This window comes from Hippocampus guttulatus, chromosome 4 (assembly GCF_054856545.1).
Source record: "Hippocampus guttulatus isolate MCC_2025c chromosome 4, RoL_Hgut_1.0, whole genome shotgun sequence".
NCBI classification, from domain to species: Eukaryota; Metazoa; Chordata; class Actinopteri; order Syngnathiformes; family Syngnathidae; genus Hippocampus; species Hippocampus guttulatus.
Window position 1 is genome coordinate 7,544,253 of NC_141264.1, and position 19,728 is coordinate 7,563,980.

General features: G+C 40.6%; 1 protein-coding gene across 3 annotated transcripts; it reads right to left on the minus strand.

The window, feature by feature from the left end:
- Positions 1-118: 118 nt before the first annotated feature.
- klhdc4 (kelch domain containing 4) lies at positions 119-11,640 on the minus strand. Of its 3 annotated transcripts, none has more exons than XM_086109515.1 (13): positions 11,453-11,640; positions 11,155-11,246; positions 10,843-10,921; positions 10,634-10,732; positions 9,886-10,022; positions 9,149-9,241; positions 7,812-7,974; positions 6,800-6,878; positions 6,470-6,678; positions 4,984-5,221; positions 3,214-3,387; positions 3,001-3,111; positions 119-1,197 (listed from the first exon to the last, which is right to left on the minus strand). In XM_086109515.1, exons 1-13 carry the CDS (start codon positions 11,549-11,551, stop codon positions 1,013-1,015), a joined length of 1,758 nt encoding a protein of 585 aa, XP_085965641.1. In that variant the 5' UTR covers positions 11,552-11,640; the 3' UTR covers positions 119-1,012. The 3 variants fall into 3 exon arrangements, with proteins under 3 accessions (XP_085965641.1, XP_085965642.1, XP_085965644.1); XM_086109516.1 differs by having other exon boundaries at positions 11,190-11,246; positions 11,453-11,618; XM_086109518.1 differs by having other exon boundaries at positions 11,190-11,242; positions 11,453-11,604.
- Positions 11,641-19,728: the final 8,088 nt, after the last annotated feature.

Genomic DNA, 19,728 nt, shown 5'->3' on the forward strand with positions numbered 1-19,728 from the left:
TACCCTGATCAGGTTTGCAAGGGGCTTGAGTCTATCCCAGCCGACTTCACCCAGCGCCGATTGCCAGTCAATCACGGAACACATACAGACAGACAATATTCACACTCGCAGTCGGACCTGTTGCTGCTTGACGTATTTGTGTGCTGCTTTTTATTTCATGAAAGCGTGACTGTAGATGGTATGATAAACAATGCCTTCCCGCTGACAAAGCGGTTTAAAAGCAGGCCAATGAATATAAGCATGTATAAGTACGGTAAGTGCGAGTGCGGCCACACGCATGACATCATGCACGCAGCCACTTCTCAGTGAGACGATGTGTCAACGTGGCCGCCCAACTGAAAGATTTCTACCCGGAAAGTAAATACCTTTTTAGAAATGTTCCGATAATTCTTTCCGCAATGGTGGAACATATTTATTGTGAGTGATTTTCTTTGAATACAGTATATAAAACATATCCTCTGAAATTGATCAACCAATTTTACTGCACTGCACACATTTTAAAGAAGCTAATTCGCTCAGTATGAAATTATTGATATTAACAGTAATATATCATGAATATACGAGGCCTGATTCTGTCAAGCCACCAAAACTTGCCTCATGGTGGCCCTGCCCCTGTCACTGGACATATTTTCGCAGGCACAAGTCGCCCCCTGCTGCCCATGATGAATAATACAATTTCAAGTTCAATCATTTGAAAGAAAACAACGTTTGATGGGTCAGGTGTCAACCCTGGACATACTTTAAAATGTGACTACTTTGGGATGGATTTGGAAATAAACTGCCAATGTTACATACAGTGTTCAATGAGTAACAGACTTTCTTTGTCAAGAACTCTACTTTGGGGGGGGGGGACATCTTTTATATAAGCTCTGATTCCCTGGACAGGGTCAAAGATTTACACTCTTCAGTCAACCTAACATGGCGACTAGTAATTTGTACTCCACGTTCAATGACAGCTTGCATAAAACATAACATGCACATAATGTATTTTACAAAGCGTGGTCAAAGTCACTCAAACGTCCTCCGCGTGGTCTTCATAGAAGACTTTAGCCATAGCTAAGGCGACCTTGGTGACTTTTTTGTCCTTGGCATCCACACCCATGTTGGTGCGTGCGAGTCCTATCCAGTACTGCTCGGTGCGGGCCTGATAATCTGTCAGCGTCTCCCCGTCCTTTGCTGCTGGGTGCTCATCTTCATCTGCACAAAGGCACATTCATCTCGTTCTTATTTTATTGAATATTGCCCTGAAGACAGCTTGTAACCCAAGTGGGAAAAGCCTGTCAGATGTCTGCCGATAGCCTCGCTCTGCTCAAAGACGCGGGTTGAATAAAATCAACACAAAGCGTAATTCTTGAGAAGAAAAATCTGCGCTCTGTCCACTTCATCCTTCTGTTGTTGCACGCTGTGTTGAAAGGCCATTCAGTGTTTCTCTGTGATGAATGATTTGGATCACATGAATTGACATTCTTACACTGATGCTAATTACGATTAGCCAACAACTGTGATTCATTCACAAGCTTTCAAGTTTTCTAAGTCTTTTGGGAGGAGCATGTTAAATCAACTCGCACTATCCATTTTTAGATACTTGTTAGGCCCAAAGTTATAATAGATTCCCCTGCTACAACCTCCATTCTTCACCATGGTGTCAACTTTTATTTAACATGGTGGTGATCCAAAATTAATATTTTTAAAAAAAGATGATGATAAATTACAATACAATACCAACACGTAAAATAGATTGCTACCTTCTGATGAAAAAACACGCAATATAAGATTCACCAATGGCATATTAACAGATGTGGACATTGTGAAGGCTTCAATTTTATTTTTAATATGTTGTGATTATCTGCTTTTGACTCCTAACTGCCAAGGCCGCCACAACAACCAATGAAAGAATGTTTTGTATCTCATGTTAGTAAGTACAACACATCTCCATTGGTTGTCAGGGTCTCGTCAATTCTGTACAGTACTGTGGTCCCACCGGCATTATCACAGATTCACAAGACCACTTCTACCAGACCACTCATCGCTAATTTGTAGGCCTGGACAATTAAAGAAATAATAACGGTCATGATTATTTTGATTGAGATTGAAATCACAATTAATAAAGAGAACCCAGGGAAAACCCACGCAGACACGGGGTAGAACATGCAAACTCCACATTGGGAGGCCGGAGGCGGAATTGAACCCAGTACCTCTAAACTGTGAGATTGATGCGCTAACCACTGGACCACCGGGCCGCCTCACATAAGCATGTCAATGGGATATTACATTGAGTTTAGCATTAGCGCTAGCAATGTTTAAAAAAAAAAAAAAGCATGTTTTGTATTGAAATATACAATGGGTGTCTTAGTTTTTTCTACGTTTTACAGCAAACTCCCAAGTGGGTGTCATTTAACACCTAAAAGCTCAGGGACGGCAGAATTACAGAATTGTTACGCAAGTAACATGAGGCATTCAAGTTACTTTCACAATGCTGGATGGACACTTGCAAACCATTCTGCACATGAATTGTTTTTCTATGGTTATATTGTTTTCAAGATGTAGAAAAGCAAAAATCAAGATCACAATTACATTTTGATTACCAGTAATTGTCCAGTAAAGCCCTCACTACCCTGATTAAGCCAATCAAGCGCCAACACCAGAGGATAATGTGTAAAATGATTGGGGCCAAGAACACACAAACAGATACACGTGTGTGTGTGTGTGTGTGTGTGTGTATGTGTGTGTGTGATCATTCTTTTTAACTTTTAATATTTTGTACGTTAAGTATGTTATTTGCTGTGATCTTATTTATTGTGTTTTCTTTTTTTGTGTTTTCCTACTTTGAGTGATTTACGACAACTGCTTTTTTTTAATATTGATTTAAACTGCAAAGGACTTTGTGACTCTTGCTCTGTTCATATTTTGTCTGTTCTTTGGTGGCTCATGTTATTTCATTGAGGACGAACAATGAGACACCAACAGTTAGAACAAAATAGATGGAGAGGAATCCCTTACCTTCCTCATCAGACTCCTCTTCCTCTTCTTCCCCTCCCTCTGCTCCTCCTGCAGCCTCCTCTTCTTCATCGTCGTCCTCTGACTCAGACTCTTCCAGCCATTCTTGGGTCTCTAAAGAAAGTGGATCATAAAATCCAGTGAAAACTCACTCAAATTACCGATTTTAAATTGTGGAACGTCCAAGGTGGTCCGGATAAAAAGTGGCTGACTCACTTGGATCCATCTCAACCAAAACCTCCCATTGGTCCATCTTGTGGAGGTCCAGACAGTAGAAGTCGTTCAAGGTGAACTGGCGGCTACCCACCTCAAACATCCCGCCGTAAAGAAAAAGCTTGCCCTGACGCACCGTTGCCATGGCGCTGGACCGTGGACAGGGCTCCACAAGGGCTGAATTTGAATCAAAATGGAGGAGGCGACATCAAAACAATCAAATGTTGTTGGACACTTTGCAATTAATAGAACAAAACATACACACAAAAACTATCATGTGACAGGTTTTTTTTTTTGTGTGTGTTTTCTGAATAGAGGCCTCGGAGTATTGTCGTATGCTCTGATTGTACACGTACAAACAGCATTGTGTTGCCGCTCCATGTGTGTCAAAGTAGCAGTTGTTTGAAGGTTTATCATTACACTGCGGACCCCTGCATGCTCGCAGTTCGGCACCCGCAAAAAAAAAAAAAACATCTAGAAACGTTTACCGGTTTCTCTGATGGCAAAAGATGATTCATCGAAAATCAATTTAAACTGCTTAAAATATGCATCAGTGAAAGAAAAAACAAAAACGAATCGATCTTGAAATTTTGAAAGAACTTGGAATTATATCAAAACACTCAAAAATGTAGTTAAACGGTTAAAATTATCGCATTTTCAGTTTTTTTGGTAATATTACAAAACATTACTGTTTGTATAAAGGACAAAATGCAGATGTTAAAATGAAACCATCTTTTGGTGAGTCATTCACTTTGTTGTTCAAAAAAAAAACGGATTCGAAATTGGGAATTGGGAACTGAAACTTGAAAATCAAATCGGGACTTGAGTGAATCGTTATATCCTTCGTCTCTGATTAAAAATTATCGTGAACATGAGTGGACAAGTGTTCTCAAACCTTAGACACTTGCACTGAAAAAAAACTGCAACAATGCAATTGCAACGATTCTCCTGATTTGATGATCTATGATTCTATATGTGCGACCCGGTCGTCCAGTGGTTAGCACGTCGGCTTCACAGTGCAGAGGTACCGGGTTCAATTCCAGCTCCGGCCTCCCTGTGTGGAGTTTGCATGTTCTCCCCGGGCCTGCGTGGGTTTTCTCCGGGTGCTCCGGTTTCCTCCCACATTCCAAAAAACATGCATGGCAGGCTGATTGGACGCTCTAAATTGTCCCTAGGTGTGACTGTGAGTGTGAATGGTTGTTCGTCTCTGTGTGCCCTGCGATTGGCTGGCAACTGATTCAGGGTGTCCCCGCCTACTGCCCGAAGACGGCTGGGATAGGCTCCGGCACCCCCGCGACCCTAGTGAGGATCAAGCGGTTCGGAAAATGGATGGATGGATAGATGATTCTATATGCTTCTCATGTACCAGATGAACATCACATCTACAGCCTGTGCTTTGGCTATAATTTTCATTGACAGCAGATGTTTTTTAATGCACTCATTTTTGTTACGTGGCAGACGCGGGTGCATGATGGGCATATTCCGATGACGTCAGACTCAAAATGATGGGGCCTTACCTTGTCCATCTTGTATTAAATGCAATTTGATACCAACAGGATTCTTGCTTATCCTCAAAAGTTTTTCCCTAGCAGACTATTGACAAGGGTCAACTGATCCGACCCCGTGTCTGGGAATAAATCGATAGTGTTCTTGCTTCACCGATGGCAACGACCTCGAAAGAAAATGGCTTGTGAGAAGCCAAGAAAACAAATCCGCAATAGTCTCGGTGGTTCACAGGGACACTAGACTGCAATGCCGTGTATTGGATCGTACCATCAGCTTCTTCCTCCTCCTCCTCCTCCTCTTCATCCTCATCAATTGCCTCCTCCGCCTCCTGAGCTCCAGGGATTACTTCCTTGATGGTCATCACGGTGCCGTCTTCTGTAACAATCTCCTTGATGACCTCAGTGGGCCCTGTGGGAGCGTCTTCTCCTTGCTCCTTATCTGCTGCTTCGCCCCCGGCTTCATCCTTCTTCCCTCGCCGACGTTTCTTCTTGTCCATCTTGTTACCCTGAAAAGACAGACCAACAGATATAAATTGTGTCCCCTAGCTTTATCACAGTTCAGTCAATCTAAAAGTGATTGTTACATGCTGTTTGTATGTTACTGCAAAAAATACGTAACATGCTAATGCTATGGTGTTAACTCATCCATTGCCAGCCGTTTTTCATGCCAGCCATTTTTGACCATTTTGACACATTTTTGAAGGTTATTTCGGCATTTGCTGTTGACTGCAAATGACATCATAGTTGTTCGGGGCTCAGGAAAGCTAATTACGTTCACCTGTTTTCTGAAGCAGAGCCATGAAAAGTTGTTACCTGAGCCCCGGGCAACTGCGAGGTCATTTGCAGCATTCAGTTCCCCTTTGAATTTTCTGTCATGCGCCATCATCCATGTCGTCCACATTTAACCCTACAACAACTCTACTTCAAATTTGCGCTGTCGAAAAAAATATAGTTTATTCAAGACCATTTGTTATAGCTGAATTGGCCTTAATTTATTTACATGAACATTTTGTTCATTCTTGTTTCAGTGCATGTGATGTTGTTGGACACATTCTTATTTTATATTTTGAGGAATTATTTGGCTTCTTTTTACTTTTGCTTGAGTCACATCGCTGGCGTCGAGCTGGAACCTCCTTTCTGACAATTTGGAAAATGTTATGTTTTTTTTCACAAAACCAAATGATTGGTCAGTCCAACTATGAGTGTTTTTTACAAATGATTGACCAGTCTTAAGTGTTGCAAATGGCTTTGTTCCTCTGACGATGCAATATTCACGGTTGAACAAATGTGACGTCTTTGGGGCCTACTGAAAAGTAATGATTTTGAAGTTATGAGGATTTTGCCTAACGACGGCGATATTATTCCTCAGTAACAGTCCTCTTACTTGAGTCCAATATAATACTCCACCCACCCTCTTATCATGTGTTTTTGTTGAACATTTTGTTGTTTGACATAAAAATGCTAAACTATCGTGTTTTCTATGTGTCAGTTAGGAGTGACAAATAAACATCTTGAAGCAAGCAAACATTTGCAAGCAATTATTTGGAGAACTGTGCAAACAAGACAGTGTCAACAGGGACGAAGGAATACTTTGAAAAGTGCTTTCAGTAAATGTGTAAAAGTTTAAATGTGTTTCAAGCATGTGGGTGGGTCTGGAACGCATGCCTCGCAATAAACGGGGGTTCACTCATTTGTAATTACTGCATTTGTAGTTTTGCACGATGAATTTAAGCGGTCTGGTGACAGCAGCTCACCCTGAGTTGAGCGGGATACCAGCGGTTCTTCACTGCGTCGTACAAGTAGAGGTCATTGTAGAAGTCACCTTCGAGCGTTTCCTCCTCTTCCTCATCACAAACCCCACCGAACAACACGCCGCGCCCTGCCGGGCCCACCGCCATGGAGAAGCCGGAGCGGGGAGGCGGCTTGTTTCCAGAAGGGCTCAATCTGGACCATGTCCACTTTTCTGGAAAGCGCAGACAAGTATATATTAATGTTAGTAGATTAATAATAATAATAATAATGAGGTGTTTCAGAATCAAAAAAGATGGCTACGTTACTTTACATTGTGCTTATGTTGGTCGTACCTTGGCTATCTTTACCCTCTTGCTTGAGAAGAAACATGTCAGAGTGGATAGTTCCCTTCTCAATGTCCTTTTTCAGTCTCTAGGTGAACATAGCATCGATTAGGAAATTGCATTCATCGTTACAGCGGTACACCTTAAGGCGAGTTCATTTGTTCTGTAACCTAGCTCTTAATTTACTCATTTAACAAGTGAATTCTCCTGTTTGAAATGAATGACCAGCCCTTAATTCATTTGAAAACCCTCTGAAAATTATTTTGTCAAAAATACTGTAGCACGTTATCGCATTACTCATAACAAAAGACCAAGTAAAAAAAATCGGTGAAATGTGTTTTTATGGGGTGAGACCAAGTATGAGACATCAAGAGCTCTTATGGGTTAGTCTTTATGTGTGCCAACAGCTGCATCACCCTCAATTTGTATTTGTGTGTCTGACTATTTGTCGTGATCAATAAATGGCTGTAAGTGTATACAGTGTTACAGCAACTGTGGCTCTCCTTGCTCACATGCTAGGGCATGGCAGTACCCTAATTGCTCCATTCCCATACCAGTCAACCTTTTGGAGCGCCAACCTGTAAAAACTACCAAAAAAATCCTTATAACATACCAAAGCATTTTATGCCAAAATAACGGCAGAAAAAAACCCACGAAATTTTCAATGATACTTATTGTAGATCTCCATAATACAATGTCTGGTTAATGTATAATCATCATTCTACTTCGTGGCATTATTGTGTTCAGAGTTGTATTCCTGCGTTACTTTTTTCACCAACTCCAAATGATTTGGAGTTGGTGAAAGAAAAAAACGGAAATGTTCAGAATCCGTATGATTTGTGCGATACGGCCATATACGTAAGATTCACCACAAAATCCGTATGAACTATGGCTAAACCGTATGAGTTGACAGGTATGCATTCCCCTCGCCCCAACCTATTGATTGGCGGCAAATTGTGGTCCACAATAAAAATAATCATAATAAATAAATAAATATTGAATCATGATTACACTAACTTACCAGTTTAGAGTATCCTCCATAGATGATGACACCGGAGCCATCAAGTGTCGAGGTCATCTGACAGGCGGAGCGCGGCGAGGGGGCAACGCCTGACACAGAGAGGCGTGACCAAGAGAAAGTGTCCAGGGAAAACGAATAGATATCACTGTAGTAGATAAAATCTCTGGAAGGTGGAAAAAGAAAAAAGAAGGTTTGGAGAATTTGTCGTAGAAACTGTGTCAAAAATCTATGAAAAATAAGGGATGCTATGTTCAGTCGGGCTGAAGCGAGAATGACAGATTTTCATTTACATTCCTGAAAGTGTTCTTTTAATGACTGAAAATTATTCAAGTGCTTAGAGGTGGGGACTCAAGTTCGATCTACTAATTGTGGGCTCATCAGAGTTACAATTGCAGTTAGAGGGACGATTACAGAATAGGTACAGTGTTAAATGAGTACACCCCTTTGAAAAGTTGACTTTTTTTAGTGAACACCAGAAATTACACTCACCTGCAGTTTTAATCTCAAATTTAGGTCTGGTTTTTTTTCTTGTTTTTGCAACATGAAATAAATTTGCTAGGAAAAAAACATGTTGACAAATCTCTCTTGCAATCAATCAATCACATCTTTATGTTGTAGTGCAGTTACAGTACGGTACATAATTGGAACATATTTGGAATTGGAACTGTTGATTCGAACAGGTTTCATACTAAATCAGTTGGGTGAGCTAATTTATGTCAACTTTTTCATTTATTGGTGGGCATTCCATCAGTACTGACAAAAGGTTTGCCAGTCCAACACTGATGAAACTGATGGAACGTCCACGGCAAACATCAGCAGAGTGAGCGATCGCCCGACTGGTGAACATTTTTCTGGGTGATTCACATTTACGTAAAACCATCAGAACACCTCCTGGGCGAATGACGAGGACGCTGCATTGATCGACACACACAGACACATCCGGTAAAAGTCCTTCCTAGCCAATGGGATGCCAGGATAATGCTTGGTAATAGCCAATGGCAGAGCAACTATGAGTATGATGCGTTCAGGAAACTCGGAGCTGCGAGTAGTGGGCCAGACTGTATTTTTACCTTTCGTATCTTGAAATTTCTTTCGTAAGAAGAGGCAATATTTCGTAACTTGAAAATTTCGTATGAAGAGACGTTCGCAAGTCGGGGTGCCACTTTATTTGCAAAGTCCACTTTTTGTTGGGCCACTTGTTTGATTATAGAAGTTGCAGAATGAGCTGTGTAAATCCTATTTAGCAACAGAACGTTGATAATAAAAATGTAAAAGAAATTTACAAACATGACCTTGAGTTTCAATTGCCTGGCCTGGTTTATTTATATTGTGCCTACCTGGTGCTTTCATGGAAACCTCCAAACACCAGAAGTTGTCTTTTGCTGAGAGCCATCCGGTGGCCACTGCGACCTGATGGACCACCAGGTGCTCTAGACAAACACATGAGAGGTTAACATGTGCTACATAACAAGGTAAGTCCCACCATCTTTTCCAGCTACTCCCGTCAGGCAGGCGCTACAGATCCATTCGCACCAAATCCAGCAGACACTTAAACAGCTTCTTCCCTCTAGCCATTAACTCCCTAAACAGTCACTGACGTAGTCACTCTTCTTGTACAACAAATACTGCTCCTGGTCACTCTAAAATGGTTCAATGATTTTCTGCACCAACTGTACAAACTGTCATAGTGTTGTATTCTACCACTGATCACTTTAGCTCTGCTGATACTTTGCACATTGTCTCACAGTTGTCACTGGGTGGTACCACCACACTACGGTTCACTTACATTACGAAATGTCCTTCCATACCTATTTGTCATGTCCTTGTTTATGATGATACTAATGCAGCGTGTTATACCGGAGACAAATTCCTTGTGTGTTCTACATACTTGGCCAATAAAGATGATTCTGATTCTGAGGTCCCAAATAGTGCCTTCATCAACTTCAACTATCTGTATGGTGGTCAGCCTTCTACTGATAAAATGAAGCTGGCTCTTACAAGCAATGAGATGCCCCATAACTTAATGTATGAATCAAAATTGATTAGGAATTGCCTTTAACTGAGCCTGTCATACTTGATATTCTCCCAGGTATGTGTAGCAAGGTGCAACACCCAAAGGTCCTTGTAGTGGTAGAATTGTTCCCCATTTGGAGAAGCAAACTCTCCTCCAAACACCCAAAGCTGGCCCCCACCTTGAGAGACTGCCACTGCCTGAGAGAGGGAATGTTAAAAAAGGGGAGGATAGGGAAGGAATATGTTAATCTTTATATATTGTTTTGCAGGATAATAACTGACCCCCTGGTCATGCAAATGCCTGCCTGACTGGCAAATTTAAAAAAAATAATTTGACATTTTCATTGCCAATATAGCTGAATGAGGCTGCGTTTTAAGTTGACACAATGAACCTTTGCAATGGTGAGATACCCTAAGAATGGACATGTTCGCATAGGGGTGTCAAATAATTTTTTGTCGCGGCCCACATTGTAGTTACGGTTTCCCTTGGAGGGCCTGTGAATTTTGTGAAACCATATAAATATTTAACCACATCCACATATTACATAAACAGAGAACAAGAAATTGATGGATAACTGGTTTTGAAATCAGAGGTCAAGAATAATGGCTTGTTCAAGCATTGGTATTATGGATTACTTTTGACAATTTCACATTTTAACTCAGATTTAGCAAGCATCATTAAAGTTGACATGCTTTATTTGCTTTTGTGGGCCACATAAAATGATGTGGCGGGCCAGCTCTGGCCCTGGGCCTTGACTTTGACACCTGTGCATAAGCACAATAAGTCTGTGTGTGTGACTGTGACGTACCTGGTGAGAGCATCGTGGGGGAGGAGGGTTGGGGATCTCTGACTTAACCCAACTGTTCTTTTTAATGTTGTAGAAAAACAGATCATTGTACACGTATGTCTTGGGGGGGAGAAAAGAATTTAGATGACAGTCTGAGACAAACAGAAAGCAAATAAAACATGAAAGATTGGCATATCTATAGTGTAACTCAGAAAAGGTGTTTCCGTTACCTTCTTCCCATTAAAGAATTCGCCACCAAACAGGATGAGCTCATCTTTCTCTGGGTGAGCAGAAAGTGATGCACTTAATCTGAAAATCATGAAGGGATGGTAAGAATTACATTAGGAGTTAAATCATTGGTATTGAAAATTGAGGCTTTTAAGTGAATAACAAAAATGGGTCACATTTTGAGAGTACATTTTGTGGTTTGCTGATGGAATGCGGTGTTGGAGAAACTATGCCACTTCTCCCTTTGAGTGGTTGTGTGCTCTACTTATATTTGCTAGCAGTATAAAATTGACACCACACTCTCTCTCTCTCACCTTGCTGATGGAGGAGGGCATGCAGTCTCTACTACCTGAGTCTTTTTGGCATCCAGGTTCTGAAATTCAGCAATCAGAGCCTCCAAATCTTCCTAGACATAAAACGGCAGATTAAGCCTTTCAATAATAATGCTGCACAGCAGTATATTAGTTGAGCGATTATTCATATTTAGGAATTGCACCACCAAATACACTAATGTTGGAATTGGTTTCATGCAGCATTTAATTCGATTTTAAGCACGACAAACGGCTACAGAACAAGTGTTGTGTTATTATGGTCGTATATGTAAATTGTCACCTCTTCACGTTTGGATCTCTTGGAAACCTTTTTCTCCATTTTGGCAGCGGTCTTCTCTGCTCCCTTCACTTTCTTTTCGTTTTTGCCCTTTTTCCCCATAGCTGCTGGTGATTTTATTCAACGATAAGCGATTAGAACAGGAAATGTTCATCCATACAAACTTCCCACATGTTCAGAAAAATACACTGCGTTTCTTCCGGAAGTACTATTACCACAGATGCGATCACACACTCGCAAAGAGACGTGCCTGTGTGACGGCCACATTGGTGGGGGCAACGGTTCCATTAAACGTCTTGAATGTAAATGATACAAATTCATTAATTGCTGATTTCTCATCCGACTTTTATGAATTTCTTTTATTTCAACATCAAATTAATAACAATGTCGTTATATGCATCGTATGCACTACAATGTGTAGACATCGTCATTTAATTTTGTATAAATTACGTGCCGTCTACATAAATGGAATACCCTGACACATTGCGCCCACTAACTTTGGGTCACCGAAGGCACGCAGTTGAAAGGATCATTCCGTAGCTACCTACTTTTCATTTGTATGGCTGTGACATGACGTTTAAAGGCTTTGCTTCCGGAAACTTTATGCAAGTACTGCAACCGTCTAAATTGAACAGCGCTTCCTAGCGTATCGGAAGAGTATGTTGGAATTTAACGGATTTGTCAGTGAGTAGGGAAATGTTATTAATTATTCAGGGATCTTTTCTCTGCATCAAAATTAGTTTTTCTACTTTTTACTTTTAATTCGTTATTTTTTCCATCTATTTATTTTATATTCATTATTCACTGTAATGACTACGACTGTGCAAGGGCCATTATGTCCCGTTTAACCCTGGAGAACCCATGGGGTCACATTTGGCCCCTATAAATTCTGCTACTCAAATGCTACCCTTAAATCCCAAAGGGTCAAATTTGGCCCTAATCCTAAATTAGGATTAAAGCATTGAACATTTGAAAAAACACATATGTTGGTGTTCAGTGAACATATAGCAGTCATTTAATGTAAAATTCATCATTTTCCAAAGAAGAAAAGGGTTCTTGGGTTCTCCAGGGTTAAGGGTCCAATTGGGATTTTGAAACTGCAGGGCGACTCTTGGGGGACAGAGAAATTATATACAGCACATAAAGAGAGAGAGAGAGAGTTATAGCATCAGAATGAATTTTTGAACGCACATTTATCATGTTATTTGTAGACACACGGCTCAAAAGGGGTGTGTCGTATCTATACTGTACAGTACTGTACTTGTTTTTATCTATCTGGTAACAGCGAGTTCAGCGGCAGGGGAAATGCATAAATGAGAGCAATTCGGTGTGTGGCAATGAGTGCATGGAGTAAAATCTAAAGCTTTTACACCAAATATAATTCTGAGTTCTTGCAAAAAAAAAATCACCTTTTTTGTGAAAACAAAAAAAAAAACCAACACGTTCTTGTGCCCTCCAAACATTCTAACGTAGGAGGAAGTCGAGGCTGGAATTCCCAGCATGCCCATTGCACTGTGTAAATAGCTGCTATAAGTAACGTTTTTATTGTTAATATTCGATATTAATTATTCCCTAGTTGTAGTAGCAGACCCTTTTATTTGATTATTTTTCACTGACTCTCGGCGTATTTAATTCAAGTTTTTGACATATTTAGTGTTTGACGAAGTATTTAGTTTAAAGTTAGTTGTATACATTTCTGGCCCGACAACATTGACCACTTGAAAAAGTTGAAGTGAAGCACCTACCTCAAATGTATACCTGTACATCTATCATGAAAAATAAATGCATTCTTACCTTGCAAAAGATGGACGGACAGAATACAGTCTTCATGAAGGTGGTGGTGGTGGGGGCTATTTCTCTGTCCCCCACCCCTCTCTGTGCCATTCGGGCCCATGCCACGGGTTGTAATCATTGTAAACGTGGGATTTAAATTCATCTGAATTAAAACTACACTTGAAATGCTCTCTTTCGTCGTGGGTGGTGTGAAGTGACTGGTCAAAACACACTGGTCCCCATTTTACCAGAAAGAAAAGAGGACTCCATCGGGATGCAACGAAAATGATGATGATCTGGGTAACATATGAAAATTTGTGCCCATTTATCTGAAGTGCATAGGGACTGTCGCAGACGAAGTCAGACAGCTCCAACTGACTTTTGACACCTTTAAATGGCATTTTGTTTACATATCTGTGCTATTTTGAAAGTATAAAATAAGGTAAGAATGTGATGATTTGTAAATTGTCTGGGAACCATGTTTGTTTATAAACACAGTGACACAAAGGGAACAAATACTACACTCTACAGCCCGAAGGGCAGGATAGTGTGTGCAAAGCAAAACAGCGGGTCGGAGAAAAAATAAAAAACAACGTAGAACCATTTCCAAGAACCACCTCCAGTTGTATTCTTTGATAGTTGGAGATTTGGTGTTGAATGCTTCTTGTAGACTTGAAAGTGCTTTAATTTATGCCCTTATCACAGAGGAATGATAGCTGCAAAATTAAAAGTGTCAGTCAAAAGCATGCCCACAATTGCCATCTGCATATCCCTCAAATAAATCCTCCGTCTGTGGTTTAATGAGATTACTTGTCTTTCATCTCTGCTCCAGTTTCTATTCGCCGATCACTTCCAACAGGAAGCTAATATTGTTTTGGAAGAAATCATTGATATGACGGGGACTGTGTGCATGCTCTCAGTAATCACCCTTGCCATCTCTCCATCAACAAATTGCCATATTTGTTTTCCTTCCTTTCTACAAACGCTCCAAAAAAATCCCTCACAAGCACAAACACGTGCACTCACCCCCCCCCCCACACACACACATACAAATGTAAGTATCAGATGATCAAATGCTGACTGCATGTGGCACATGACCTTGCTCCTGACCAGTGCAGACGGCATACTTTTTGTTGCTTTTGCTTTTCTGTGGTTGTGTCTTTAGCTAAAAAAGAAAAATGAGTCTTCATCTTTGTCCGGCTTGCATGTTAGCTTTCCGAGCACTTAACAAGAGTCCTTTAAACTAACATTGTGAGGCTGTCCTTGGTGCGAAATATTTTCCATTTTGCTGGGAGCCAGAGTTTCTGAAAAAAAAAAGTCATGGAAGAAGCCATGAGGCCGTTGTTCTTTGAGTTGAGACTCACTTAATGCAGCCAAATGTATTCGTCTGGTTTGCAAAAAATAAAGAAATAAAAAAAATACAGTGTCTCATGGGGTTTGCAGCGTGTGCAGGTGTTGCTCATGTGCCAGCATTAACAGACACCCCCAGGCTCATGTTCCCTAAAAAGCGAGGCTATTTTTTTTTCTCTTTACATTTGGAAACCGGTTGGCTTCAAAAGATGAGATAAGAGATCTACAGATCAGCTTTTATTTCCAGGAAATTATATTTAGATTTGATACCTAATTTAGCATTAGCCCTCGAGTGGATGAATTATGAAAGCCTGAATCAAGGTTTATTTTTTATGTGTTTTTACTCTCTGTATGGCATTAAAAAATAAGGGGGGGGCATGGGGGGGGGGGGGGTTACAAACATCTACTCTTGTGAACTTCATATGTTTAAACACTTAACATACCACAACAAACTTAACGTAAGAATGAGCTCAATTTGGTTTTATAATGAACCAATGAACTATTATTACTAGTTACACCTTCTGGTATATGTTCATACATTGTGACATCGAGTGGCCTACAAAAGAAAACAAACAGCAAAGATGTCCTCTAAACTAAGTCAATGTGTCAAAACATGAGCCAAAAAAGAACAATTATGTGTGTCTCCACCCTTCTTTTATGGTGCAAGACTGGGATGATCACATCCTCATGTCATGTCATAATTTCAGGATCAAGAAGTGAAAGTAGTTGCATCTGAACATCTGCATTCCCAGAACACTTTCTGTTTCTCCGAGCTTTCCTTTCAAATTAACCGCCGAGTAAATGCTCAGTTTAACAATCCTTTGGCTGTATGAAGGTTGGCAAATTATTGAAACATTAAAAACACTGTATGGTTTTTTTGGGGGGGTTGTTTTTATGCCACCAGAGGGAATAAACTGTAAATAAAAACAGAACACATTTATTTGCACGTCTTTTTCAATACACATTTGATGTAATGCACTACAAAGATACAATTTCTAAGGTTCAAACTGTGTCAATTTCAGTAAACCGTTGTCAATTAAGAGTCGGTACATCTGCAGATGCAAGTTAAAACTCCAATTATGCAAATCGAGGATGATGTTATGGATCTGGTTGTGACCAACAGGTGGCACTGTAGGGCTCCACCTGGAGCTGCACACCTGTTGGCCGTTGTGTAATTAGTTCCACTTTAAAGGACTTGATGCCCGACCACTCGGTGTCGGGTCATTGTTGCTGTTGCACGTGTCATGTTTTGTTTTCTGTCTTGGGTTTTTGCTACTTTGATTTCCTGTGATTTTGTTGGACTTTGAGTGAGTTTTTGAGTTACTTTCTCCTGTGTACTCCCATTTGTATTTTTGGAAAATACATTTTGGTCAATCCACCCTGCTCCTCCCTGCCTCCCTGCTTTTTGGGGTCCTCCCAACAACTACCACCAAGCAAAACGTGACAGACGATATATCTTTCTCCCCTGTTGGGGTAATTCGCGGCTGAAATTGGATGCATCTTTCTATGAATTGGCAGATACAATGTTTGTATGGAGTTCTAAGATCATGTTGCTGCATCATCTTACATCACTGAATCGGGATGAGCCCGTCGCAGTATGCAAGGCCAAGCCATGACACAACCTTCACACAGCACATTTGACAATCAAGTTGTACTTGATACTTGATACTTGACCTGATCTCTGTGTTATTGCTGTTTTCCTACGTAAATAATACAATAAAAAATGACAGGAACATGTTATTATTTTTAAAGTCAGTTGACCACAATTGCCGCTTGAATGCAATTGTTGGTAAATACGTGATTTATACGTTTTGAGGTCAAATTTTCAGGCTGCAGCGTCACACCTGTAGGGGATGTGTGTGTCTCAACACATACACGAGCTTCCCTTTCAACTTGTTGCACAGATCCTGATGTGTTTGCCTTTGAGCTTCCTTGTACACGTGTGTCTCGCTTGTAAATATCACTTGACGTGTTTGTTTTTCTGCGGGGTGGTGAATACACATCAGTGTTCTGCGTGGACCCAGACTGTTTGATGTATTGCGTCCACTGTGTCCTGTCTATAGTGGTTTCCTCCCTTTCTTTATGAGACAATGTGAGCAAACAAAGAGAATGGGAATGTAAACGTCATCAGATTCTGTGTATTTTGTGTTGCTATTAGTCCATCCATTTCCCATCCTCCTCGAGGGTAAGCAAGAGCTTATCCCATTTGGCGAGAGGAGGGGTCCGGTCAATTGCCAGCCAATCGCAGGTATCGCATGTACAATTTTGTCCACTCATAAGTAATGGAAAACGTGTCATTTCATAAAACACAAACATGTCTAGTCACCTGACCTCTGAAACGTTTGAAAGAGCCTCACACAAGGAACTTGTAAACTTCCCCCATGTTTGGACTTCCGGAATGAAGCAATCTGCGTGTCGCTTGCAGCGACTTGTCTGTGGTGAGTGAGAGTGAACGTGTGTCAATGAATTCTTCCAAGTAAACTGCAGCAGAACAACTGAGTGTGCATTCTCGCTTGCTCTACTGAAACTGTAACATGTAAGTTGACACACGTGACAAAATAATACGTTTTTACTGCTGCAAATGGCATACATATGAGACGTTTTCCTTTAACCTGACATGCCAAGGTAGGGAGTTTACAAAATTGGTTTGTGGCGTGGGCCCCCAGACCATCATAATTACATGTTGAACCAGTCAGTCAGTCAGTCAGTCAGTCATGTTATTTTTCCATCACTTCTGTCAATAAACAAACTTAAAACAAACTTAGCTTGTCGCCGACATTTTGAGCATGACGTCTCTGATCCACTGGTTAAAGGACACTTTGATTCTCTCCTCTTTCATCTCAAACTGCTTCAAACAACAAAGCGTGTGACGGAAAAGTGGTTAGGACTGCGCGACTGTCCGTGTTTTATGTTATGTGTTGTGTTTATTATTTTACTTTATGTTAACTGTTTTGTTAAGCGCTTTGTTACAGCTGCCGCTGTTGTGAAAGCGCTATATACATCAGCATGTATTGTATTGTAATAAATTTCAGGGATCTGCCAGTCCATCTATTGTCAATCTGCCAGTTTGTCAAAAAGAAAAAAAAACATAGTCCATCAGATGAAAAGTAAAATCCAATTTTAGTGCACTATTTATCAGTATATCGACATGATGCAGTTCCTGCCCAAAGAGCTTTACACACACACACACACACACATGATTTCACAATAACATGAACTCATGCAGAAGGCGGGGGACAATTTAATCGCAGGGCACACAGAGACAACCCTCCGCACTCACACTCACACCTCGGGACAATTTAGAGTGTTGCATTCGCCTGACATGCATGTTTTGGAAAGTGGGAGGAAACCAGAGTACCCGGAGAAAACCCACACAGGCACGTGGATAACATCCACACAGGAAGGCCGGACCCGGAATCGAACCCTGCACCTCTGCACTATGAGGTCGCCGCGCTAACCACTGGACCACAGGGCTGCCCTCCCAAAAGAGCAGTTAATAAAAAAATTTAAAGTTTCATTCAATGTGAACCTAATTTTAAGATGATTCTATTTGGTCAGAAGTGCATTAAAAGCAAAGGAAAGGGAAATAAATAATACACCCATTTAAGATTGCACAAGAAATTTTTGCAAGTGCACCGTGTGATCCAAATGAGGAAATGGACGAATGCATTTGTGCGAGTGTATACTGTAATTAAGATCCAAGGAGGAAAATAGTCTTTGGAACTTGGTAAACGGGGTATTGCCACAAACTCGAGTGGTGTGGCCAAAGTTGAAAATGAAGTTCAAGTTGGAAGAGGAGTGTCAAGAAATTCCACAGACCTAACATCGAGACGTTGTTGTCATGATCAACCTTTGCAAAAGTTATTTATGATTTTTGATTTGGCAAAGGTGCAGTCGGCGTTGGTCACAGTGAGGAAGTGCTTCGGGGAGCTCTCAGCATACATCATGACTGTTGGCATAAGGGTGCAAAAGCAATTATACATCGGTCATCCGCATTCACTTGGCCTTCGGTTAATACTCAGAATTCTTGAGAGGATTAAGTTGTTTGCTTCTGTGAGCATTCATCGAGTGAGTGTCATTTTGACATCAGTGAACCAACTCGTCCGCAATGTAATCCCCCCTCACAACAGTTTACTGTGAATACTGTACACGATCACGCGGCACCATTGTTGAACAGTTCCCAGAGGAAACAACGGCTCGTGAATCAATTAAGCACATAGATATTGTTCAACACTTAGAAATCACCAAAAATTAATTTTTGCCTCTATTGTGGTCTCTAGATGCAAAAAAAATAAATAAATAAAATCCGACCAATTTTGACAATACAGTATCAAAGATACATTTTAGCAGCATGTTACCAATCTTTCAATTCACAAATGGTATTTCAATTCAATATGATCTGCAGTAAATATAATTTCATTCTGAAAACCAACTACAGAACATGTATTGTGAAATCACTGAAGGTGTTCATATTGGTTCATATTTTCAAATGTTTGTTTCCGTAGAAACAAGTGTAAGTACTGTAGAATGAATGCAGCCAATGCAGAGAAACTGTCATTATCATAAACATTCACAACCTTTTTAATTATGTACAGACATTTTTGGGAAGTAACACTTCAACATTCTTGTGTTGGGAGTGTCATGAAGAGTAAAAAGGGAGTCAAATACATTCATTGAAATTCTAAATTATGTTGAAATCTTTCACAGTGTTGTGGCTTATGTATCGAATAAACGTGTGTTTTACCTACTGATCAACCCTCCAAATAAAAAGAAGGCAGTGCATTAACTAACCCAAAAGATTGAAAGAATACTTTGGAGAGCTACTCAATCGCCCCGCACCATATAGAAGTAATTTTTTGGGGGGGGGGGGGGGGGGGGCTTTTCCTTATCAGGGTCACCACAGCGATGATTGATCCCCTGATGATCCCACCAGCAGAAAGAGACAGAAATCATTGCCGAACTACCATCAAAAACAGAGACCAAAGCTAAAAAATTAACAAAGCATTGGGTGTAACTACTGAATAAAATAAAACCACATTTGTTTCCTGCTTTTTAAGTACATTATGCACTTCCTTAAAAAGTGGTTCAGTAAGCAGATTATCTGTGTACTTCTTGACCTTGTTATTCTTCAGCAACCTGCCAAGGGACTACAGATG

What these genes read in the sequence shown, in the direction of transcription:
- klhdc4 (XM_086109515.1), bottom strand. Translation starts at nt 11,551, where the DNA reads ATGGGGAAAAAGGGCAAAAACGAAAAGAAAGTGAAGGGAGCAGAGAAG. An exon ending in AGAGATCCAAACGTGAAGAG is followed by an intron (nt 11,247 to 11,452) that starts GTGACAATTTAC and finishes TTTTATGTCTAG; the next exon opens with GAAGATTTGGAGGCTCTGAT. An exon ending in TGCCCTCCTCCATCAGCAAG is followed by an intron (nt 10,922 to 11,154) that starts GTGAGAGAGAGA and finishes CATGATTTTCAG; the next exon opens with ATTAAGTGCATCACTTTCTG.